The sequence below is a fragment of the Lasiodiplodia theobromae genome (assembly GCF_012971845.1).
Source record: "Lasiodiplodia theobromae strain AM2As chromosome Unknown scaffold_35, whole genome shotgun sequence".
Classification (NCBI taxonomy): domain Eukaryota; kingdom Fungi; phylum Ascomycota; class Dothideomycetes; order Botryosphaeriales; family Botryosphaeriaceae; genus Lasiodiplodia; species Lasiodiplodia theobromae.
The window spans coordinates 122,207-147,009 of NW_023336514.1; the positions used below are offsets into that span (position 1 = coordinate 122,207).

General features: G+C 54.0%; 8 protein-coding genes across 8 annotated transcripts; 5 read left to right on the forward strand and 3 right to left on the reverse strand.

Moving 5' to 3' along the window:
• Positions 1-157: 157 nt before the first annotated feature.
• LTHEOB_9976 (uncharacterized protein) lies at positions 158-1,595 on the forward strand (the record flags this gene model as incomplete). Its single annotated transcript, XM_035519622.1, has 5 exons — positions 158-179; positions 240-508; positions 569-781; positions 831-866; positions 951-1,595. 5 exons carry the CDS (start codon positions 158-160, stop codon positions 1,593-1,595), a joined length of 1,185 nt encoding a protein of 394 aa, XP_035368288.1.
• Positions 1,596-1,943: 348 nt separating this feature from the next.
• Positions 1,944-2,565, forward strand: LTHEOB_9977 (YjgF/Yer057p/UK114 family protein; the record flags this gene model as incomplete). Its single annotated transcript, XM_035519623.1, has 3 exons — positions 1,944-2,013; positions 2,081-2,292; positions 2,380-2,565. 3 exons carry the CDS (start codon positions 1,944-1,946, stop codon positions 2,563-2,565), a joined length of 468 nt encoding a protein of 155 aa, XP_035368289.1.
• A 114-nt stretch (positions 2,566-2,679) lies between these two features.
• Positions 2,680-4,471, reverse strand: LTHEOB_9978 (uncharacterized protein; the record flags this gene model as incomplete). Its single annotated transcript, XM_035519624.1, has 4 exons — positions 2,680-3,234; positions 3,285-3,446; positions 3,496-3,934; positions 4,194-4,471. 4 exons carry the CDS (start codon positions 4,469-4,471, stop codon positions 2,680-2,682), a joined length of 1,434 nt encoding a protein of 477 aa, XP_035368290.1.
• A 2,792-nt stretch (positions 4,472-7,263) lies between these two features.
• LTHEOB_9979 (Cytochrome p450 monooxygenase) lies at positions 7,264-9,024 on the reverse strand (the record flags this gene model as incomplete). The annotated part of the gene is made up of 2 exons (XM_035519625.1): positions 7,264-8,271; positions 8,344-9,024. The coding sequence occupies 2 exons, from the start codon at positions 9,022-9,024 to the stop codon at positions 7,264-7,266; spliced, it is 1,689 nt and encodes a 562-aa protein (XP_035368291.1).
• A 5,040-nt stretch (positions 9,025-14,064) lies between these two features.
• On the forward strand, positions 14,065-15,500 carry LTHEOB_9980 (FAD binding domain containing protein; the record flags this gene model as incomplete). The annotated part of the gene is made up of 2 exons (XM_035519627.1): positions 14,065-14,802; positions 14,865-15,500. The coding sequence occupies 2 exons, from the start codon at positions 14,065-14,067 to the stop codon at positions 15,498-15,500; spliced, it is 1,374 nt and encodes a 457-aa protein (XP_035368292.1).
• Positions 15,501-16,518: 1,018 nt separating this feature from the next.
• Positions 16,519-18,107, forward strand: LTHEOB_9981 (Heterokaryon incompatibility protein; the record flags this gene model as incomplete). Its single annotated transcript, XM_035519628.1, has 2 exons — positions 16,519-17,811; positions 18,060-18,107. 2 exons carry the CDS (start codon positions 16,519-16,521, stop codon positions 18,105-18,107), a joined length of 1,341 nt encoding a protein of 446 aa, XP_035368293.1.
• A 1,449-nt stretch (positions 18,108-19,556) lies between these two features.
• On the forward strand, positions 19,557-20,795 carry LTHEOB_9982 (Cystathionine gamma-synthase protein; the record flags this gene model as incomplete). The annotated part of the gene is made up of 1 exon (XM_035519629.1): positions 19,557-20,795. One exon carries the CDS (start codon positions 19,557-19,559, stop codon positions 20,793-20,795), a length of 1,239 nt encoding a protein of 412 aa, XP_035368294.1.
• Positions 20,796-20,982: 187 nt separating this feature from the next.
• On the reverse strand, positions 20,983-21,554 carry LTHEOB_9983 (uncharacterized protein; the record flags this gene model as incomplete). Its single annotated transcript, XM_035519630.1, has 2 exons — positions 20,983-21,437; positions 21,494-21,554. The coding sequence occupies 2 exons, from the start codon at positions 21,552-21,554 to the stop codon at positions 20,983-20,985; spliced, it is 516 nt and encodes a 171-aa protein (XP_035368295.1).
• Between the last annotated feature and the right edge of the window lie 3,249 nt (positions 21,555-24,803).

Consider the following 24,803-nt stretch of genomic DNA (forward strand, 5'->3'; position numbering starts at 1 on the left):
CCATTCCGTCTTAGGCTGAGAGGAGGTGATGGCATGCATGAGTTTACGTATGGCTGACAAGGAATCTATCTATCCTTTCTTTCATTCAGAGACTGATACCGCTTCACCGCTTGTGCTGGCCCCAGACCCACTGGTTCAATACTCCGCTGCTGAGCGGATGCTACTCCGGCATTGGACAGGTGCTTGAAATATCTTGACCCCTCTGCAGTAGTTAAATGCATTCCTGACATGATGCACAGATGAGATAGCCAGAATAGCACTCGCCGTTGACTACGAAGGCAACGGCTATCGGCGGCTGGTGGCCATGTGCGTCGAGAACGAGGGTCTCCTTAGCGCTATGCTTGCCGTCGCTGCTAGCCATCGAAGCAAGTGGATGAGATCAACCGACACGGAGTCGAGTAAATATGCGCGGAGGGCAATACGGCACCTGCAGAGCCAGCTGAAAACCCCGGCCGCTGCGAAAGGGGAGGGTGTCCTGGCGACCATGTTGTGCTTGACGTCGTATGAGGTGAGTGGCTTATGTCTTCCATGCATTGATTGCCTTGTTTGCTGCTAAATCCGGTAACAGGTATTCAACGGGTCGAGGAAGTGGATGATGCATTATCGCGCTGTAGCCGGGTGGATACGCTCTCAGAAAGACACCTCAGCGCTGGATCCGTTCTTCAAAACCTGGATCGCCATGATCGAGACGCAGATGGCGTTAAATACTGGAGCTAGCTTACTTCCTGAAATCGAATCCTGGCTCGACGTCGGACAGAGCCACGCGATTGACCCGTTTTTCGTAAGTGGCCAGGTTCTACGCCCCGTTCAATACATCACGCTCACTCCAGGCGCAGGGTTGCTCCGTTCTTCTCCCAAGACTGATGGTACGTAAATACATCCAAGTAGCACACAGAAAGCCAATTCAACCCACTCCCGCAACCACGCTGACGCCCCCCTCCCCCCCGCAGCTCAAAGCCTCCCGCCTCTCCCGCACCACCACCACCACCCCAGCAACAGCCGGCCCCACCATCTCCCCCTCCGCCTCCCTCCACCACCGCGCCTCCCTCCTCCAAGACGAAATCGCCTCCACCGCCGCCAGCCCCACCTCCCCGCTCCGCCTCTCCGTCACCATCCCGACCCACCACACCGGCGCTACCAACAACAACAGCAATAACAACAACAACACCGCCGCCGCCATCGCCGCCGAAATCTTCCGCCACGCATTGCACATCTACGTCTTCCGCGCCTCGCACCCGCCCTCATCACCCCTCGACGCGCGCGCCCGCCGCAGCGTCGACGAGGCGCTCAGCCTGCTCGCGCTCGTGCACGACGCGGCGGGGCCGCTGTCGAACATGGGGTGGGCGCTGGTGGTGGTCGGCGTGGAAGTAGCGGCGGATAGCGGCGCGCGGGCGTTCCTGAGGTCGAAGTGGGCGGCGTTGCATTTGTTGGGGATTGAGAATAGTTTGGCGTCGGAGGGGATTGTGTTGGAGTGGTGGAGGAGGTGGGATGAGGGGGGGAAGAGGATGGTGGGGGAGGGGGAGGGGGCGGGGGAAAAGGGGGGGTGGTTGGAGTTAATGAGGTTGGGGGGTGAGGAGCTTGTTCCGTTGGTTTGATTTGATTTGGGTTTGGGTGGTGGGTCTTGAGTCTGTGACTTTGTTGTAGCGGAATGAGGGAACGTTTCTAAATCGTTGCTGTGTTCTTCTTGGTAATCACAAATGTGGCGGAAGGCCAATGAGAAGTTAATCCGCCTCTCTCCGCTAAGCCGATAGCGGGACGATCTACTACAACGCTTCTCTTGTGCGGAACACTCGGCTAATGGTCTACATGTTCGAATGAAAAGATCATTGAATAAAGACAAGACAGCTGCGTTGAAATACGGTGACTGGATTTATTTGAACCGCGCATCCCCGATTTGTCACCAATAGCTCAATCAACGGCTGCCTATCAAGAAGACCCACACAATGGTCCTAATCGATGAGAAATCCAAGCTCTGTGCTCACGGCTTCAGTTTCCGCAACTGGCCCGGCCCAGGTGCGTACATAGCCTACGCTAAATGTTCCAACCCAACTTAGAGAAGATGCTTACTTATTCTCCCAAGGTGAGGAAGCCGCCGCGAGCTTCGGTCTCTCTCACGCCGTCATCGTTCCTCCAAATGTGCGAACAATCATTGTCGGTGGGCAAGTAGGCATCGCCGACGATGGCAGTGTGCCAGAAGACCTCGCTACAGAGGTGCGCGAAGCGTTCGAGCACGTGGGTCGAGCGTTGCAGGCCGCTGGGCTCGGCGAGGATGCGTGGGAATACGTGTACAGGGTGAGTAACAGAAAGAACAGGAAGAGCACACCAATACGCTTAGAACAAACGTGTGCATCTCGCTGACTACCGGCTCGAACAAATCAGATAACGACGTTTGAGGTTTCGACGCCAGGCTTGTTGGATGTTGTCTTGTCCACAGCTGCGGAGTATTTAAAGGACACGAGGCCGACGTGGACGGGAATAGGTGTTGCGGGACTTGTGCATCCGGCGCTGCATATTGAGATAACGGTGGAGGCGTATCTCCCAGAGACTGCGCAGCACAGGCTTTGATGTCTGAAGTCACTTGCAGCCTGATTCTATCAAGTGTGTGTAGTTTTGTTCAATTGAAGAAATCTGTGGCGGAATTGGCCGGACCTGACAACCAGACCTCCCCGGTCAGTGATATCATGTGGACATCAGATGAAACAACGCCGCCTCCACATCCCACGTAGTTCCGTCCCACAGAAGATCATCAGACGGCCACACCCAAGATTCTTCCAAAGTTTGCGAGTTAGGATCTCTCCCAGCTGGTGACCAATGCTGAAGCTGGGTCACTTCCTGCGATGCAGTGCTGCTTGCGGAATGATGCTGGCGGCGCTCAGCCTGGCGCGGGGTGCCAGAAGGCTGCAGCATGCCCGACTCCTCCTCACCGGAAGACACGAACTCTTCCAGGTCATCTCGGTACTGGGATATCCAAGCGTCGGTCACAGTGATCTCTTCAGTTGCGGGCCCATGTTCTCGCGGTTCCGAGCTTTCGATCGCGATCGTCGCTTCAACGTTATCACCAGAAGCAGCAGTACTGTTGAAACCGATGGCACTGTCCGTTTGAAATGTCATTTGGACAAACGGAGCTTCGGAAAGGTCTTGGAAGCGGGCGAAGTAGTTGCGGAAGAGCTCTGCGGAGTTGCGGCCCTCGGCGTATTTGGTGTGCGGATCAACCATGTCCATCAGCTGCTTAAGCTGCAATGACATTAGTGTTGCTTGTTCAAGATTGTAGGGGAGAATTATACCCAGGACTGAGCGGGCTTGTATATATGGCTCATAGCAGTCAACATCATGCAATTGATTTTAAGGTTTTCGAGCGCTTCGGTACGCGTAAACTTCTTCTGCTGACGGATCGTGTGGAGATGGACGATGGAGCTTTGCAAAGCGCAGTAACCAAGAAAAGGCGGCTATGGGGATGTTAATACTATTGCGCATTTGTTCTCCAGGAATACTCACCATCAGGAATTGTCCGCAGGCCATAACATCACTGCAGATGAAAGAAATGGCAGTGGCAGACGCTCGCAGCACGGATAGCCTGTCTTCGAGAAAGATAGCTGGTGCCCCGGGGTAGTTACAGGTTGCCTCCAGCTTTCCGGAAGAGCTGATGGTTATCGGCAGGAACGACCGGCTCAGTAGGATGACGGCACAATGCCATGCTAAAGGCCAGAACAGATACTCGCCGGCCCTGCCTTCCCCTCGGTCCAGCTCGCGCATGAGTCTGTCGGAGTTGAAGCGGACACGGTCGGACTGCCGGATCAAGATGGCGTCCAGCTCCTTCTTCAGGCCCATGAAAGCAGAGTCGGGCTCCCAGTGTCGCATCTCGGAGAGCATGGTTGCAGACTGCGCCCAGAATCCTTGGACTTTGTACAGGACATGAATAATGTCAGAGCCGTCACTGCACGGGGAGTCATCTGAGATCCCGAGTCGCATGTGATGATGACTCTGGATTTCTGGGGTGAAGGATGACGAGGAATGGCCGAGAGACAAAGTGCAGGTTGTAGTTTTGATATAGTTCTCGACAAGTTCGACAGTAACAGGATCGGAGGGCTGTAGCGGATGACGCAAGGCCAAAACCTGTAGCAAAGCTCTTGCAGATGCTGGTTCGGAAGGATCGTTCAGCAAGCAATGCGATTCACGTTTTTCTCAGAGCATACGCACCAAGATCAAGCCAGGCCTGAGCACCATTCCCACGGCGAAACTCGACAAAAGAAAGGATGCAGTTAGTGAAGATTTTAGCAAGAACGTCCTCTCCATGACTTTCAATGAGACCCTGCCGAGCCTGCGAGGCAAGACCATATTCAGCGGAAGCGTCGTCGAAAGCCAGGAGAATTCTTGAGGTGTACCGGGCAGCGGCGGCGTAAATCGCAGAGAGGAGGTAGTGGGGACACTTTTGCGCCTTGATCCAGGACCAGATAAGATCGATAGGGGCCATGCGGTGTTGCTGGTTGTTGGCATGCGTCTGGAAAAGCTTTAGTAAATGATGGTGCTTGGCTCCGGTAAGACCACGACTGTAAGCACAAGGTTCAGCAATCATGTAGGGTAGTGAGGTTAGGACTACAAGTAACCTACAAGTGTGGAAAATCATTTTCTAGGCCTTCATGAGCATCGAAAGTTCTTGGAGGCAGGATTGAGTAGGGCAACGGATCTGCCTGTACTTGGATGGCACTCTCTTCCTGTGGTGAGCGTGTGCAAGTGCCGGAGCATCTTTCTTCTGCAAGTACAGCCGTCTTCTCAAGCCTTGGACCACGCGGGCCTCTACGTCGTCTGTTTTTGTCAAAGACACAATCGAAAGCGTGTGTCTGACAAAAGGTACACGGAGCTACACCGCTACACCGTGACTGAAAAGATGCGATCAGTCGAGTTCGAGAATATGGGCAGGCTTTTTAAGAAGATATGGCTCACCTTTCTTTTCCGACAGGCTTCACATGCATACGTGATCTTCTTTCCATCTCGGGACATGTGGGGCATAAAAGAGGTCTCCGGAAATGCGCACGGGCGTCCAATCAAGCTACTGATTAAACGTTCGGCGCGGAGTTGTCCCAAGACTTTGACGAATATGATCGCGCATTGCCCATCATGAAGAAAAGCCGACACTACATACCACGAATCACCCTTGCACGTAGTGAGGGGTAGATACGAAGGATGCGGCATACCTTCCTTATCAGCTTGTAGGCCCTCCTATTTAGGTATCCTGACTCGACGCGGTTTTCCCGTACCCCACTTTTGACCAGCTCCCCCTCAACGCCAATCACTTTTGCTCATATGTATCCAATCAAAGTCACCTCGCAAGTCATGTTATCATTCATTCATCGCTGATAACATCAAAAAGTATTGTCTGAGGATGTCTACCTTACGAAGAGATAGACTGGTGTCCTGTTTTTCTCCAGTGAGTCCTTAAGAAATTTTAGTGTCGAAGAAGATAGATTGCAAGTGAAACCCTCGAATGAAAGAGTCTTCGGTTGAGACACATAATGAACGTTGTGTGAGTGTATTCTCAACTCGCAGTAGTGCTGAAAAGAAATCTTATAGGTTGGGCGATCGTGAAATGAGTGTGAATTGGCATGTTGAGCAAGAGGAAATATCGCTTGGGGCGAGTATTTATCCTCTGCTATTAATAAGCTTCGGCCCAGGGTTGCCAATGGTCCTTCTGGCTTGGTGCACGATTAATGCTCCATCATGCAGCCCATGGCGGGCGCGCAGGCGGACTGGCGTTTGGCCCTGTTGCTTGGATCTGCAAAAAGAATTGGGCCCCAAGGCTATTGCACACCTGGGTGACAGAGTTTACCGCGTCTTCTATATGCTTTACTTCATCCGCATAGCACGTCATAGAGAGGTGCTTGAGAGAAGCATGCCGAAGCGACTTCAGATATTCTTCCACCTTCTCAGACAAAGGAAGGAAATCCCATGGACTATTCTCCCACCAGTCAAAGTCAGGACGCAAAGACAGCGTTTCCAGTGAATCCGGGAGGACACTAGATAGTGCCACGGTCTTATCACCATGCCAACCCAGTAGCGCCTCCGGGGCAATCTCCAGCAACTTCAGCTTGTGGCATGACCGTAGGGAGGGGAGTAGCCCGAAGGGACCATGTTGAGATCCTTCCCCACCTCCAAGTGTACCGAGATCAATCGCTGTGCAAATCCAATAGTCGATTTCCAGATGCAGACTTTCCAGTGTCGCGAAGACTGGTTTCACCGCTGCCCAAAACTCCCTGATGTCAAGATGCCCATCCACCTTCGCCATCTTAAGCCCAGGGTCGGCATAACGCACAAGGCAGAGGTCCAAGTGGCGGAGGCGAGGAACGGCCGTGATGATGTTGCGCAATGTTTCTATTTCGATGTATGCATCGTCCAAACGGAGTCGTGTAATAGTCTCACTGATGGGTAAAGTAGCGGTGCGGAGAGGGGTTTCGGGGCTTTCGTGCAACGTCAATGAAATATTTTCGAGAGAGGAGCTCCTCAGAGCAGACAACAATGCCATCTCATTGATGCTTCGCTCTCCGTGATATGGCCTCCGTACACATGAGGATATAGGGTCCGGTCGTAGCAGGTAGTCCAGAATGGAGAGTTCTCGAAGGTGCGGGCATTTTGTAATAGTTCCGGATAACGAGGAATGGTGAGTTCGATGTTTGCTTTCTGTAAAGCGGAGGTCTTGAAACCGAATATGAAGGCACCTGACTGCGTTGGCTAGCGCAGGACTTTCAGCTAAAAGTGCTTCCAGAGTACTGAGCGCTTTAGTGTCTTTGTTCTGGGAAATGTCCATGGAGATGCGTTCGTAGAGAATGGGATTTGCGCGATGGTGAATGTCCCAACAGACAAGACACAGTGTGGCGAATTCGGACTGTGAAAGGTAATTCCGAAGCCTTCTCACGAGTTCTGGAAGGAGCCAGAAGTCTGAGAAGGCGCTCTGGTGCGAGGAGGAGATCATCTTGGTGTTGTGGACATGGTTCACTTTGTTGGAACAGCTCGTATTAATAGTCTTGTCTTTGACAATGACGTGACTCATACAAGGGGTGGAGTGAGGTCTCTGAGGAATGAGGCTGAGAAGGATGGCGATCCTAGTCCGCAGGTGACGTAATCAATGACTACCCGGCAGGGCAATCTAGGGTCCCGCTTGCTCTAGGCACCAACTTGCAGGAGCCAATACCAAAACGCCGGAATTTTCTCAAGCCAATCACGCATACTTCTACCACACACTCACGTCCGAACAGCGCTACTCCACCACCCTCACCCCTCCGCCTCCCCTCCCCCGCTCCTCCTCCTCCTCACCACAACCTCCACCCCCCACTGCTGCGTAAACCACCGATTGCGAAACCCCACCCCGCGCCCCTTCTCCCACAGCTCAAAATCATACCTTAACACCAACACCGGCACCAACGTTGTGATCTCCAACAACGCCATCCACCGCCCACTGCACGTGTGCGGCCCCGCCCCAAACGCGAAGAAACTCGCATTCATCGCCCGCAGCCTGTCTTTCTCCCCAACATCCTTCTCCCCATCATCCCCACCCTCCTCCTCCCCATCCCGAGACTTGGACAACCACCTCTCCGGCACAAACGCATCCGGCTCGGCATACACCCGCGCATCCCGCTGCACCACCCACGGATTCACCCCAACCTCCGTCCCGGGCGGCACGCGCACGCCGCAGATATCCGCCCCGCTGTCCGCGACGCGCCCGAGCAGCATGCCGACGGACGGGTGCAGCCGCATCGCTTCGCGGATGACGGCGCGGAGGTAGGGCAGGGCGTTGGCGCGGGCGAAGGTCACGTTGGTACGACCGCCGCCACCGCTGCCGTCAGAGTTGAAGTCGTCGTCGTCGTCACCGAACTCTGCTCGGACTTCGTCTCGTAGCCGCGCGTAGGCGGCCGGGTGGCGCAGCAGGCAGAGCAGGACGGCGCGCAGGGCCGTCGACGTCGTGTCGCTGCCGGCGGTGATGTTGCCGAAGGCGTGGGTGTGGATTTCGCGGTCGGTGAGGGAGGATGGGTTGGTTTGCTGGGTGTGGAGGAGGCGGTGGAGGAAGGTGGTGGGTTTGGTTGGTTCGTCTGCGTCTGCGGAGGAGGACGAGGACGAGGATGAGGAGGAAGAGGAGGAAGAAGAGGAAGAGCGATACTGGCGAACCTGGTCTTGCGCCAGCGCCATCATCTCGTCCTGGCTCGCGGCGCCGGCTCCGAGGAACCAGTTGGCGACGGTGGCGTTGCCGAGGAGGAAGCGGTGCGTCCAGGGGACTTGGCCGAACTGCGTTTTGCGCGCGGTGGTCAGTCAGTTCACGGCGAAAAGGAGCGGGCAGATGCTGGCGGTGCTACTCACGATGGCCATGTAGTCCGTAAACACATCCAGCGTCTTCAGCATCCCCGTCCGATCCCCCTTCCGCAGGAAATCCAAATCCCTCCCAAACGTTAGGCAAAACACAGCATCCATAGCATACCTCCTCAGCAGCTCCCCCAGATCGCACTTCCCCCCACCACTCGCCGCCGCCGCCTCATCCAGCAACCCCAACAACCTCCCCGTCGGCCCCTCCAACCACGGCTCCATCCGCACCAGCGCATTCATCGAATACGCATTAGCAGCGTTGCGCTTCATGCGCGCGTGCAGCGCCCGGTCGGCCAAAACGAACGGGTCCGGCACCAGCCCTTCGTCGTCGTGCACGGCGGACAGCTCGTAGAAGCGCGATTTGCGGAAGTGACTCGAAGGCCCGTAAATCTGTGGGATTGCACGCGGGTCGCTAATTGAGATGAGGTTCGGCGCGATGCGCACCACGCTGCCGTATTGCCGGTGCAGGGCGAGGTCGTCGTCGTGGCTGTGGCCAAGGTAGACGGAGTACATGCGGGGGAGCGTGGAGATGGAGCGGAGCCATGGCCCGGGGATGCGGTGGAGGTTGCGGTGGTAGCGGTTGTGGAGGAGGTAGGCGGTTAGGAGGAGGAAGAGGAGGGAGAATGGGTGGCTTTTGGCGGTGATGATAATGGTTGAGAAGAAGCCCGTTGCGGCCATGATGGTTTATTTGGAGTGCGGTTTGTTAAGGAAGTTGAGTCATTGGTAAATATGGTAATGTACTCTGCTTTTGATCAGTGGGCAACATAGCCAACTATGCCCGCATCGGCACTACCAGCTTATCTCTGTCAGAGTGAGCCCAGAAACCCTATCAGCGGAAAACCACCTCGGCGGAAGCATGGGTCCACCTTGAGCGGGGCCAAACGGACTATTGATTAGACCCCGCGATAGTTGCCCGCGTACACTCCATGTGTTATTCCGCCATCTGAGGGGCGGAGATTACATGGTGCGGGGTTGTTTGGCGAGACACGGCAGCATTCCGCTCCCGCAGGGGTACTCACTTCACTTCCTTTTTCGGTTAATCAGGCAAGCCTCACTGTGGCGCGGACAATGCGTGAGGCTCATGATGAACGAATGAATGTACTGAAACACAAGACCAAACTGTGATGTACGGCCCAACTACAAGCGTGAAGACAGAGAACGGTCGAGAGCAGCATTGACCGCAACCGCCGCCTGCGTGCCTTGCTGCACCGCTCCATCAATCCACCCACGCCATCCATCCGACCAGTCCGCACTCGCAAAGAAAACACTACCGTGAGGTTTCTGCAACTCGGCGAGGTACTTCGTCGCAAAGCCCGGCTTGAAGTAGCACCACGTCCCCTTCGAGAACTCATCCTTCGCCCAATCATGGTAGACCTGCAGCGCACAACATCAGCATCAACAACCTCCGCCCCATCAGCATCGAGCAAAACTCACAAGCCTCTTAACCTCGCTCCCATCCGGAAGCACATGCCCAACCGCCTCCGCAACCCCCTCCACACCGCTGCTGCCCCCCAACCTCATGCCCCCCTCCGCCTCCGCCGCCGGCCCAAAAAACACGACGTGGCTGTCTCCCGCCGGCGTCTCCTTGTCCGCAATCGCGCACACCAGCCCCTTCCCCGGCCGCGCGAACGCCGTGTACGACACCAACTCCGGCCCCGCGACGTCCGCGTGCACCTTGTTGCCCCGGTTCGCCTGGCCGATGCCGATCGCCTCGGCCTTCAGCCCTGACAGCGCTGGCGTGAACGACACGGCTTGCAGCACGTTCAGCGGCACCGTGCAGATGACTTGCCGCGCCTGCCACCCTGCACCGCCGCCGCTGCGAGGCCGGACCTCGACGATGCCCCCATTCCCCCGCTCCTGGTCGACCCCCGCGATGGCCGTCGAGAACGCCCACGACAGCCGCCCCGTGCTCCTGGCGTGGTCGAAGATGCGCCGCGCGAGGGTGCTCTGCCCGCTGCGCAGCCGCGTCGCCAGGCCGATGTCGTTGAGGCCGGTTGCGGTGTAGCCGCCGATGGCCCACCAGCGCAGCGCGTCAAGGAACCCAATCTGGTCGAGCGGACCGCCGGCCATCTGCAGGATGATGGCTTCGAGCATGCTGCGTTCGGTCGGAGAGAGCTGCGGGGCGATCTGCGAGAGGCGGTCGGCGCAGGAGAGGGTGTCCCAGCGGGCGAGGGGGGCGTTGGCGGGGTGGTGGGGCGTGGCGAGGGGGTAGGGGAGCGTGTCGCGGAGGGAGGTGTCGTCGATGGCGCAGAAGAGGGTCCAGACTTTGGTGAAGGTGGCGGTCTGCGGGCGCGTGGGAGGTGGTTAGGAGAGGGAGGGGCGGGGGGAGGGGTGGTGGGGGGAGTGGGCGTACCTCTTCTTCGTGGGAGATGTTCGTTCTGCGGTCGCCGGTGATTAGGGTGCAGTAGTCCTCTTTCCCGCCGGGCGTCTGCGTGACGATGAAGTCGTCCTGCAGGCCGTAGAGGGAGACCTCGCGGTAGATGTGCGGCATGTGCCAGTGGATCCACGTCCCGCCCATCTCGTACGTGAAGCCGTTGATGGTCGTGTTCCAGGTGCGGCCGCCAATGCGGTCGCGGGCCTCTAGGAGAAGGACGGTGCGGCCTTGGGGGCGTTGTCAGTAGAGAAGATGTCGGGTGAATGGGAAAGGCCGACCTTGGGTTGTGAGGTCCCTTGCCGCTGTCAATCCTGCGTAGCCAGCACCGATTACGATCACGTCGAAGACCGCGGACTCGCTCTGGCTGAATGACTTTGCTGGCTTGATTGCGCCGATGCACGGCAAGCCGGTCTTGATGCCGTCTTGAGGCGTCCAGTGAACGCCTTCTGAGGTTGCCATTGTGGTCAAGAATGCAGCAGTGGGCGGTGAGGAAGACGATCGGACTTTTGCTCGCGTTGGGATTCCAGTGTAGCCTTGTAGTTGAGTGTAGGAAGCTGTGAGCCAGATATGACACAGCTTAAAATGGAAGATTGAGCGGAGACTAAGGAATTGCAAACTTACTCATCTCACGACGGCACCGCACGGCAACGGCGGGACTTACAAGAAGCGGAGGCGGCGCAAAACCTGCAGAAAATCAGACCAGAAGTTAATCCGGCGTGCCCGAAGCTTGCTCCACTGCCTCCGCATCCAAGAACTCCATACTTCGCATTGTACTGAGAGAAGCCCCCTGCATCTTCTGCCAATTGCAAAATTATTGATGTGGTCCTTTTAGGAGAGACAAAACCAATTTGTTTACAGTAGAGCAAGTTCTACTAAATGAATAATGTGTGTTCCGCTAAACTAAAGTTCTTTCCAATCCTTAAGCTACCATAGCCATCTTCTTGTCTCCAGTATTCACGATCGATGTATCTTGAGGTGACACCTGGCGTGACATAGGTGCTTCAATGACCACAATCTCAGCATCATCTACAATTTCAACCACAGGCCCAACAAATCTCCCTCGCAGATAGACAATGTACCACAATATCCCCAAAGCCAGAAAACACCCAACAATAACAGAAGCATAGTTCCTAGTATCGCATCAGCCGAGACGAACATCTCTCAAGAAATTCAGATGACTTACATATTCTCCGCCGTCACCGGCCGGTACAGCGGGAAGCACAAGAAAACGATGGTAAACACCGCCCAACCCAAAGCCACAACATTCAACGGCAAGCTCAGCCTCCCAAGCGCCCACGGCCCATACTCGATTTTCCTGCCGCTACCAAACTTGGCGGCGGTGTGCAAGCCGATAGCCATGGCGTACGTCAGCATGTACAGCGCCAGCACCCCCGATATCAGCCCGTAGAACGCCGTCGAGTTGCCGATGTAAATAGCGCCGATCGCGAGCTGCGCGACAGCAGACACGACGATGCAGCACACCGGCACCTCCCACCTCGGATGCACGCTGCGGAATGGCGCGGGAAAGGCGTCGTCGCGGGCCATGGCCCACAGCGTGCGCGCGCAGGAGCCCTGGGCGTCGATGCCGCCGACGAAGGCGAGGTAAGTCGAGAGGGAGGCGAGGAAGATGGACAGGCCGCGGTTGTTGGTGCTGTTGAAGAGGATCTGCGTGAAGGGGCTGACGAGGCCGATGGGCGAGTTTATCACGGAGGAGATGTCGCCGGAGCTGTAGAGGAGGACGATGAGCCAGGGGAAGGTGATGAAGGCGTTGATGAGGGCGGTCCAGAAGACTGTTGCCGTTAGCGTTACTGCATAGTGTGGGTCTTTGTTTCATGTACGGACTTGCTCTGGGGACGCTCTTGCGGACGTGTCTGATTTCTTCTGAGAAATGGGCGGCCGTCTCCAGGCCGCCGAATCCGAACATGGGAGTTGACAGGCCGGTACAGAAGGCTACGCCGTCGTTGGTCCAGCCGGAACTGTTGAGAAAGGTGGTGAACACATAGTCGGAACTGTGCTTATCCTTGGTAAATACGAGCATGATGATGATCGTAAGCAAATAGCCACCAAGGTGTGTGCCAATTCCTGCTGACCGTCAGTTGGATTTCACCAGAACTCTCCGGTTAAACTCACCAAAAAGATTCAGGGAATGAAGCAGCTTCACTCCAAAAACGTTCAGGAGAGTATAAACGATGATGGTGAACGCATAGATCACGTACACATGCCACCTTTCGGCCTCATACGACGATCTTCCAAGAGTGACATATGCTTGAACCTGCACTGCAACACCCATCGCACATGAAGCCGTGGCAAGCCACGCATAACAGTAGGTAAGCCAGCCTCCAATCCAGGACTGATTAAGCATTAGCAATCAATCACCAGAATTAAAAAGCCAAGACTTACGAAGAGTGCGCGATGTCTCTGCGGGGACAGCTCGGCGATCCAATGGTACTGAGCACCTGATGAGGGCCATGCACTGTTTCAATCAGTCTTGGTATCCTTCGCATGAACTCTGGGCGTTTTTTTTTTTTTTTTAGCTACCTTGCGAGCTCTGCAATGACTGCTGCAACGCAAGTCATGGCGACAGCCGTCAACACATAGCCGTATAGCAGACCCACAGGACCGCCGAGAGCTAATCCTTGCAGAAACGATGCGACTATGCCTTCCCACTTCCAAAAGTTAGCATCTTAACATAAAGGAACAGGTCTGCGTTTGACTTACGGTGCCGCTTATACAAACGGTAAGGCCGAGAGCACTCCAGAAGTTGAATTTGCGGTGGTAGACCTGCGCTTTTCCAATAGCAGCGAGCGCCGCCCGGTCATCTTCAGACAGAGCGTTGTCGATCCCTGATACTACATGGGCATGTAGATGGGGAGTTGCAAGCGAGCTTTCATGCGAACGTTTGTTGAGCATTTTGAGAGAAAATTGGAAGCAGCATCGATCACTGGAAAATTGGCCTACACCTGGACTTGCAATATGCGAATCATCACAGGCACCGTTCGGCATGCTCTCGTTGTGGAGAGCTGATAGCGAGAGCATTCCAGCCAATCAGATATTAGTCCGCCGCCGTGACGCAAAAGTGGGAGGGGTTCGGCAGTAATTCCGCGCTCAGCCAGCCCCGCCATGCTCCGCACATTGTTGCCGCTGGCCGCGTCGCTATCTAGCCCGTTTCAAGTAAACCTGAAGTTTTAGTCCCTCTGTTTATCGGACGCCGCGGATACCGTAGAGTGTGGCACTGATGTTATCATTCTCACGTGTACGATAAATATATCAATGCAATTGTGTAGCAAATGATTGATCGTTAAGAAATACCTCCATACTTTTCATTTTTTACTTGCTTCATAAACATGGGGCCCAAGAACCTCCGTGATCTCCGCGTCATCGTCGTCGGTGCTGGATTCGCCGGCCTCACCGCGGCCATCGAATGCCGTCTCCGGGGCATGCACTCGATCCTCGTCGAGTCGCACCCCACGAGCCGCGACTACGGCGACATCCTGGACTTCTCGCCCAACGGCGGCATGCACTTCGAGCGGTGGGCCGACGGCAAGGTCGTCCGCAAACTAATGGAAGTCTGCCTCAACGACACGGACACACTGGACTACTACAAGTACGACGGCACGTTGCTATTCTCCGAACCCTTCCTCTTGAAGCCCGAAGACTATTACCGACTGCTCGCCGGCCACCGCGGCGAGATGCACCAGATCATTTGCGACTACGCTGAGGAGATCGGCGTCGAGATGCGGTTCGGGCAAAAAGTAGTGCAGTACCTCGACTCGGACGAGAAGCTGGGCGTGCTCGTTGCGTCTGGAGAAGAGATACTTGGTGATGTGGTTGTTGCCGCGGACGGCCCCAAGTCGCTAGCCCGCGAACAGGTGCTCGGGCTGCCCGAGTCGAAGGTCAACTCCGGCTACGCCATCTACCGCGCCTACTACAACCTCACCGACGAGCACCGCGAGAACCCGCTCATGGCCCCGTTCTGCCGGAAGAGCCCGAATGTGGCGCGGTTGTGGGTGGGGTCGCACCTGCACATGTTCGTGTATTCGTGGAAAGAAGGCAAGGACATCGGCTGGGTCTTCACGCACAAGGTATACCATCTATCTCCCCCTCTCCCCTCCGTCCACCTGCCGGGCTGACCATCCGCCCCCAGGACGACGAAGACATCGGTGAATCCTGGTCCTACCCCGGCAACATCACCGACGCCCTCGCCTACCTCGACGCCGCGCACTTCGAGCCAACCTGCAAAGAAATCGTGCGGCAGACGCCACCAGAGAAACTCGTCGACTACAAGCTGGTCTGGCGCGATCCGCTGAAAACCTGGCTCAGCCCCTCCTTCCGCAGCTGCGTCATCGGGGATGCTGCGCATTGCCACCTGCCAACGTCGGCGCAGGGCGCGTGCCAGGCCGTCGAGGACGGCGTCGTGTTAGCCGTGTGTCTTGACAAAGCGGGTGGGGACGTGCCGCTTGCGTTACGTGTGTTCGAGCGCGTGCGGTTCAATCGGTCGCATGTCATCCATATGAGTTCGGTGTCGGTAAGGGATGACTACCACTTCCTGGACTTCGAGTCGGAATTGTTCAGGGAGAATCCGGGGATAGTATCGGTGCCGAGGCAGGCGTGGGTGCTGGATTTCGATGCGAGGAAGGATGCGGAGGAGAATTTTGAGAGGTTGGCGGGAGATGTGAGGAGTGGAAAGGAGGGGACGTTGGAGGAGTTGGCGTTGCCGGCGGGTGGGGATTTTGAGTTGGAGAATAGGGATTATTATGGGCCGCAGAAGGCGAGTCTTTGAGTACTGGGATGGAAAGCGGTGGAATCAGTATATATCAATATATTTCTCAATGATCATTACGATATGAACTCCTAAGTGGTAAAATTGATTCGAGGACTGGAAATTAAGATACCACGAAGAAGAAGGGACTATATTGTGGGCTACCTTTTACATGTTGCTAATGTAAGGTATGGATAAGATTGATGGGAAAACGTCAGCTGTCGACTGTAGAAGAAATAGCCACCGGTGGCTACTAGCAACTGACGTTGGGACAAGAGCTTCTTTACCGCTAGACACGTTGCGTTAATCAATTATTGAATCAAGCAGACAAGAGCAGTGTGTGCGGATTCAAATGAGTACACGCGGAAGATAGTGCCAAATGCAATATTGTAGGACTTCGGAGAGGTCCTGCAATACATCTTACAAAGACTTCGTTTCTTCTTCGGCCTCTTTCAGAGCTTTGATATACTTGGGCGTTTTGATGAGAAAAATATCGGCTAAGGTCACCGGGTCAATTATACTGGCAGCTAATGAGAAAGGATCCCTCATTTGATACGGTTGCCAAGCACATCAGGGTGTGAGTGACATGTCAACCTCACACCAGTCATTGTGTCAGAGCCAAGCACGTAGCGGAATCGAAATAACCTCATTACTGTTGCTCGTTGTGGACCAGGACACGGATCCCGGTCGCTTAAGCCGGATGATCTTTATGCCGGCTGATCGCTTTCCCAGGTGTCCACTCTTTTCTCCTTTTATTCATTATCCCCTTTATAAAGTTTCAGCCTAGCCCAACCTCGCGATTCTATCAAATATACTTCCTTGTACGGATGCTTGATATCGTCAAAAAATAGTTTGATGGGAAGGCAGAACTTCCCGCACCCGCCCCAACCAAAGTTACAACCCCTTTATCCCACGAGTCTCATTTTCAACCCATTCCCTTTACAATCTTCCAAATCCGACATCTGAGCTGTCAATACATTTGGATCCTACAGTCTTCACGGAGCTTACGTCCCCATTCGAACTCTCTGATCGGGAAACGATGGATGAAGTACGCCCAACGGACTCTATGGAAGGCGAATCGCAAACAACTTTCGACTATAAGCCTTTAGAGTCACCAAACGCCTTTCGAACCTTCACCCTGCTTCCAGGATCATCATCAGAGCCAGTGCAGTGCACAATCAACAACCGAGCTCCAGATGATGTAACGCCTTACGAGGCTCTTTCATACGTCTGGGGAAAAGAAACAGATCGCACCAACATTGTGTGTGATGGCAAGGAGTTAAACATCCCGCAGAATCTATCAGATTTCCTTCTCCAGTTGCGGTCTCCAACCGAAGCCCGTGTCCTTTGGGCCGACTCCATCTGCATCAGTCAAGACGATGAGAAGGAAAAAGGACTCCAGATCCGCCTTATGCGCTCTATATTCCAGGAAGCCACCAAGGTTCTCGTTTGGATTGGCACGGACAGTTCGGGAGTTGCCACGTTGGCATTCGACTTTGCTTACGAGATGTTCCACACCGAACGGCCCGAGGACCTTGAACAAACGTCAGAACATTGGAAAGCCATATCAGTCCTATTTCAACAAGACTGGTTTTCGAGGAAATGGTGCTTTCAAGAGATCGTCTTGGCAAAAGAGGCTGAGTTCAGGTGGGGCGAAGCCACTATATCCTGGGAGCATCTGGGCTGTGCCGCATCCTGGATACAGGGTAAAGGTTACGAGGCACTTTCGGAACTGCCTTCCCCTGGTGTCCATCACGCCTGCCTGGCGTATTCTTTGGGGAAAATCGGCACTGTGGGAAAAGATACCAACTCTCCGGAGAACAAGATAACTTTCCCCCACTTGATGATGCTCACTCAGAGCCTTGAGGCCTCAAAAATCTACGACCGAATCTTTGCACTCCTGGGGATCCCAACAGTTGATGTCGACGGAGACAACGGTGCGACCTTCATGGACCCGGATTACGCAATCAGCAATGAGGACCTGTTTAGGGACTTCGCTAAGAGGTGCATTGAGTCATCGAAGAACTTGGATGTTCTTTCAGCTGTCTATCACGGTAGACACATAATGCAGAAAGGAACGTGGGTGCCTCAGTGGGATGTATCAAAGCCACGTTCCATCATCCCTGCTGTTCTCGGCGCAAAGCAGTTCTCTGCTTCCTCCCACCTCGGGGAATTCCGAGCATCAATCAAAGACAAACAGCTTATTGTGCATGGCGAGGAGGTGGATAAGATTGTGAAGACCTGTGGGGTGATTCCTGACATCCCAACTCTTCGGTCTAACCCCTACCTGATACAGGACATTTGGAACACCATCATCGCATTGCCTCCGGATGTACGTCCGGATGGGAAGAGCTTGACAAAGGCCTTCTGCTGGACTTTATGCGCGGGGAGGAGTTGGCAAGGGACACTCGTTGAACGAGAACAGGAGCATCTGGATGATTTCGCCGCTTTCATCAATCAAGATTGCTTCCAAACTAAGAACACGCCGGGACATGGGGTTAAGAACACGCAGGGAAATGGGATTGCCACACGCTTTACGAAAGCTCTGGCCCCGATGTTTTGTGGTTGCTGCCGAAGTAGGCGCACTCAGAAACGTGGAGTCTCGAGCATATCCGAGGCAGCATGTGATGGAAACATGGACCACGGAAATTCAGCGCGCTTTATGGAAGCGATGCTGCCGATGATTTGTGAACGACAAGTTTTCATAACATCAAAAGGATACCTTGGTCTCGGACCAGGGTGTGTGCAGGAAGGAGACCTGGTTTGTACGCTCGCAGGTGCAACGGTGCCATTTATTCTTCGAGGGGGAGAGTCAGGTCAGTACGCTTTGGTTGGAGAGTCTTACGTCCACGAAATGATGCATCGAGACGCGGAAGAGTCTTCGACGGAAGCTGGGCCAACGGTCCAGGAATTTACGATACAGTAACTGGGTCGAATATTATCATTTTGTCCAGTCATCGATGATTGCCGATCATTGGAATGATTGCAAGCTAACCACAAATTTATCTCTATGTTTCTATCTGTGATTACTTGTCTTTTGTTGTTTGCTGAATGGTTCTAATATCTTACTATGCGGATTGAGCGCTTATGTATTTAACATTTTTTTCATAGTCGGTAATTACCCCTTTTACTTACCAGTTGTCGAGGCGCCTATGTCGGAGCATCAAACGGCGTAGACATATGTTGCGAATGAGAGAAATGCACAAATAAAAGTGACATAAGCAAAGTAAATCCATACAAAAAATGGGCGATGCGTTTCAAGTCGGTATCGGCCAATGAAAATGCAGGAGGGGCACAACCTGTCGCGCGACGATCAACAGGATTGAGGTGGTGAGTGAGTCATTTTTGAATTAGCCGACGTGGATGGCTTTTGACAATGAAGACGTCGTGGCTTGAAGATTGTGAGTCATTGTATCCTGGATAAGTGCGGCCTTTGATATTCCAAGTTGATGGCTTGACACAACAGTGCTGTGCACCGACAGCGAATCTCTGAGGTGAAAACACTATAGCTGTAGGGGTGGAGTAAGAGCTCCAAAAAAAAGTGATAGTCGCTGCGGCCGCAAATTCTTACAAAGAATCTTGCGGGTAGCCGACGAGCAGCTGGTTTATATCACTAAACATGATTCGAACGGACGGTCTGGTCTGTGGACTTAAAAATAGCCGGCGTCAAAGTAGTCATGTCCGATTGGACTGATAGCTGCGGGCTATGACGCGTCTGGCAATCCTCAAAATTAGCCCACCAATCAGGCCAAATTCAATGTGTCAAATGTGTCAATAGTTTTAGTTATTATCGCCGACAGAGCAAAACCGTTCTACTCATTAGTATAATCTGGAGCGCAGGGTCACCACCACCGAGGAAATGTAGCATAAGAAACAGAGTTGTGGCGGTACAGGCGATCGAAGATCCTGCCCGTCGGCTACTTAGTGTGACCGTTATGCCGCTAGTAACCGACCCCGATTACAGCATGCACCTGAAGGTTCCTCTGCTGCCACCAAGGTATAAGACACCAAACGATCCGTAGGTTCTGCAGATCAATTGGCCAGTGTCCTCCTCCTCCTCCTCCTCCCCCAATCACCATGCCTTCCGACCACCACCACCACCACCACCCCTCAACACTAGCCATCCACGGCGACGACCCCTTCGCCACAAGCATCGACATCGCGCCGCCGCTTCACGTGTCGACGACGTTTCGTTACTCCAACAACCCGGATGAACTCCTCTCCTCTCCGCCTACCTCCGGGGGCCAGTCCTTCGTCTATTCTCGCGTCGCAGAGCCCAACACCACGCGCCTCGAAGCCGTTCTCTCTGCCGTCACAAAAGGCCATGCCCTCACCTACGCCAGCGGCCTCGCCGCCTTCCACGCCATGATGGTCTACCTCCGCCCGTCCGTCGTCGCCATCGGACACGGCGACCGCGCGGGCTACCACGGGTGCCACGGCGTCCTCGAATTGCTCAAGAAGCTGTACGGGCTGCGCGTCGTGGACCTGGAGGACGAGAAGGCGTGGGATGAGGCCGGCTTGGGAGCGGGCGACGTCGTGCACATCGAGACGCCGATCAATCCGTACGGGGAGGCGCTGAATATCAAGGCGTATGCGGAGAGGGCGCACAAACGTGGCGCGTATCTGACTGTCGACAGCACGTTTGGCCCGCCGACGCTGCAGGATCCGCTGGAGTTGGGGGCGGATTGTGTGATGCATTCGGGGACGAAGTATTTGGGCGGCCATAGCGATATGCTGTGCGGCGTTGTGGTGGTGCCGCATAGTCGGAAGGAGTGGTTTGAGGGGATGTGGACTGAGCGCATGTTTTTGGGGTCGGTGCTGGGGAGCTTGGAGGGCTGGCTGGGGCTGAGGAGCATGCGCACGCTTGATCTTCGCGTTAAGATGCAGAGTCGCAATGCGGAGGCTTTGGTGGCTTGGTTGGATGAGATGGCCAACGGCAAGTCGTCTGATGGCGCATCGGAGGACTCGGCGGCGTTTGTCACGGCCAGCGTTGTGCACCGTATTCAGCATGCGAGTCTGCAAAAGGACGACTTTGAGTGGCTCAAGGTGCAGATGCCTAATGGGTTCGGTCCGGTGTTTGCGTTGTGGATGAAGGATGAGGATCTCGCGAGGAAGTTGCCGAGCAAGTTGAAGCTGTTTCATCATGCGACAAGCTTGGGTGGGGTAGAGAGTTTGGTGGAGTGGAGGAAGATTAGCGATCCCAGCATCGATCCGCGGGTGCTTCGCTTCTCGATTGGTGTTGAGAATTGGGAAGATTTGAGGGATGACCTTTTGCAAGGGTTCAAGGCGCTGCTTGGGAAAGACAACACGAACTAGACGTATTACTAGTTTCTAGATTTCTATAGTATTTATCTGTGGATGATATTCATCAATTGTATGTTGCTTGTCAGTCAACTGTTTCATAACTCCCAAATGGACAACCAGCGCTCTGGAATTCTTCAGAAGCAACATCCTTATACTAACTCTGAATTAGAACATCAAAGAACTTTCATTAAGTGGTCATCTAGATGGTAGCTGCTAGGAAAGCTGCTATGCCTCCCAATGCAGGGAGAATGCTTCTGATGCCGTTCAACCAAGTCCACCTCGTGAGCAGTTCCTGTACCTCCCTTTCTTCATCTACCGAAACTTGCGCCGACAAGCCTTGCCTGCCAATGTCCTCAGACTTCTTGATAAGCTTGTTGTTTGTGCCGCGCATCGTCGCGATAGTGTATGGGACGATGCCGACCGTGAGCGCCGCCGCTGCGCCGTACAAGTAGAGGGGCATGGGTGCGGCACGAGATGACCAAGCGAGGAACGACAGCGATGCTGCCGTCAGAGCGGCAATGGGCGGGTTTTGCGCCTTTCCGAGCTCGTAGTTGTACCGCCAGAGTCGCGTGAGGGATCCCGCGTTGGCGGCCCCGTCGCCTTTCGCCAAGTTGAGGGCGGGTACGGAGATGAAAGATAGAGCGGCTATGTTGCCTATGATTCAGTTAGCATAGGAGTTTCATGGTGGCTGTGTGAGAGGTAAAAATTACCAGAGAGCCAGAAGGCACCGCCGATTCCGATCGCACGGGCGACGAGAATGCTTGTTGACATCGTGAAATAGGGTTTGAATGTATTGTTTTTGAGTTTAACTTTGTCAAGGGAAGTATGGTAAATAGCAGGCTTCCAAATGTGGGATTTAGAACTTATATATAAGAGCCGGCTCTATTCCATGGATCACGCTGTCTGCAGCATCGCCTCAGCGAAACATAGGCGGGGGATGTCGGTGTTTCGGTGTCTCGGAGACCCGAACGAACCGGCGTCGGGGCCGACGACTCACTAGTTCGGATTAAGGCGAATGGTGTACGGGATGTTGGAGGTCCGTTTCCTCCGAGTCCCATGATTTATTTTCTTGAGAATCTTTGCGAAAAGACAGCGCCACCTTCACATACACTGAAAGACATCTCAGTACGGCCATTTGTAATTGGCCAAAATACCTTTGGCTCGGTGGTCAGTTTTTCTCTTCGGTGTCAACCGACAAGCAGTGTGAAGGCCTTTTCTGTGATTAAAGACAACATTGACAAACTATGGAGGTTGAAATAAACGCGATATTAAGAATCAATCATCGCACAAGCTAGCCGGACATGGATAGTTGGTCCGATGATAAAATAGCATTATCCTAGGTATCCGATCGCATTCTTATCCGAGTACGAATACTGCTGCGCCTATTCCGAGCTTGGCTGTACACGTCACCTCGAGCCGGTCGCGACGACTGCGCTGTACTGATCTCGCACTGGACTGAAGGATTTTCTCAACAGTCCAGACACACCACGCATCGATACGTCCGTTGCCCACGATGCGTAATTTTCATACATATCGAACCCGGTTCCGAAATGCGGCGATTCGACTGTGGCCGATATTATTGCTAATCGTGGTTTTGATGGGAATCGCGTCCGTGCACAACGTGCCACTGGATGTTACATCCGTCAGTCCGTTCGAAGAGGACAGGTATGTGCCGTGCTTCAAAGCTTCGGATTGGAGATCTGACGATGCTGAAGATGCCATCTGCTTCATTCTGCTCCTGATCAATGCCTCTTTGTCCGCGCCGAGTGCGGCCAGAAGAATGCAAGCCTGATCCCTTATCTGAGGCTGTACTATTGCCTGCCACGTAGCATACGGCTCTTCGCTTTCGCCTTGCTGGCCTTGTGGCTTGGAGTCCTCTTCAGGACCATGGCAATCGTAGCAGAAGAGTTTCTCTCCCCGAATCTGCGCACCATCGCCCATACGTTGGGAATGAGCGAAACGCTAGCAGGCGTCACGCTTTTCGCATTCGGTAACGGAAGCTCCGATCTTTTCTCCACATTTGCCGCCATGACATCTCACAATGGCAGCCTTGCCATCGGAGAATTGCTTGGTGCAGCTTCATTCATCGAGGCTGTGGTCATAGGATCCGTTGCAATTATCCACCCATTCTCTGTCTCCAGGATGAGTTTCACCCGAGACGTTGGATTTTTTGCTGTTGCGGCTACTATGACGATAGCCTTCATCGCCGATGGTGAGCTGCAAGCTTGGGAGTGTGGAAGCCTGGTGGCCTACTATGTCTTTTATGTTGTTTTCGTTGTCTCCTGGCATTGGTACGTGTCACGGCGCCAAAGTGACAAAGTTCCTTTGGACACAGAGTCCAATTGCTGCCTCGGAGATGACGAAGTGACACATGAGACTACTGCTCTGCTGCAGCGCGACAGTGCATGGTCTCATCAAGACCAATTGTCATCCACTCTAGACGATGCCGTACACCCACAGGATCAAGCAATCACAAGCCCAGACGATACCGCAGCCATAGAAAGACATGAAGATCGAGATAAGAGCGGAGGCATTGACTCAAAAACATCTCGGTGGAGGAGCATCTGGGGGAAATTTGCAGGAGGCCTCATGTTACCCATGTGCTATATCCTGCTTTTGACAATTCCGTCATGGGAGTCGCATCCGGATATCATCGAGGTGGAGCAATCAACGGAAGTCTTCATCGAGAATGAAGTACAAGCACCGGGGCAGGATGCAACTGCTGCGGGCGAGCCAACACCAATATCTCAGGACAGAGATGATATGGAAACCATCTCTCTTGGGGCCGTTGATATCCCTCCTAGCAGCCCGGTCATCCCGGTGAAAGTGGAATTGCCAGTTGCGTCCCATGAAGAATGCAGTCGCATGCTCGTTTGCATTCAGCTCGTACTGGGGCCTCTCTTTTTGGCCGCCCTCATCTGGGCAAATTTCTCCAACGCCTTCAACTGGCAGGACCTATTTCGATACTTCCTCCCTTCCATCTTCTTCTCATTCGTTTGTTTGGCAGTTCTACTCCGAACGACATCCTCGTCCTTACCACCTGCTTCCCGGGGGCCGCTCTGCTTGTTCGGATTCATTCTGTCCGTCGCTTGGATATCCATGATTGCGTCGGAGCTTGTTGGCGTGCTGGTCACATTTGGTGTCATACTGGATGTGAGCGACGCTCTGTTGGGATTGACTGTATTTGCGGTGGGGAACTCGTCCAACGACCTCATCGCCAACACCAGCGTTGCCCGCCGTGGTCTTCCAGTCATGGCTATGAGTGCTTCCCTTGGAGGTCCAATGTTAAACATCCTCCTTGGCATTGGTATCGGTGGTCTGTTCACCATCTTCAAGGATATGCCGAAAGGTTCTCCGGGATTTCTCATTCCACGCGGATCGTATGCCCTTAACGTTTCAGCGACGTTGCTAATTAGTGGTGCGACACTTTTAATGGTTCTGGTTGGCCTGCTCTTTGTCGTGCCGTTCAATAACTGGCGTATGGATAAGAGAGTTGGCTGGGGACTGATTGCACTTTGGAGTATCAGCGTAATAACTAATGTTGCGTTAACTCTCACTGGTACAGTATAGATTTGCAATGAGGGCTTCAAAAAAGAGGTCAGCTACATGTTTGACACTGAAACGAAGAAATTGGTATACGAAATGATGTATGGTAAAGGACAGCGGCACGTCTTAGTAAATGTACCACGCGGAATAACTCTCGCCGCTTGTCTCCCCAATTTTTTCCACGATATAGAACAAACACAATCTCAGTGCGCATTGAAAGTATTAAAATGGACTAACTTGTGGTTGCATGGCCATCACACACTCTCTACATCTCACTAGCCTCATCCGACACCCCGACAGGATCCATCCAGCCCCACCCTCTCACTCACCGATTCCAGCGGTTCCGGCCTATCACATCATCCATTGGACAAGAACATCCCCTATTATGGGGCCCTACTATACCTTGCGCAAACCTTCGACTGCAACGTCCACCGGTTAGTGCGGACTTTCAAGCGAGTACGCGTATACGCGTAT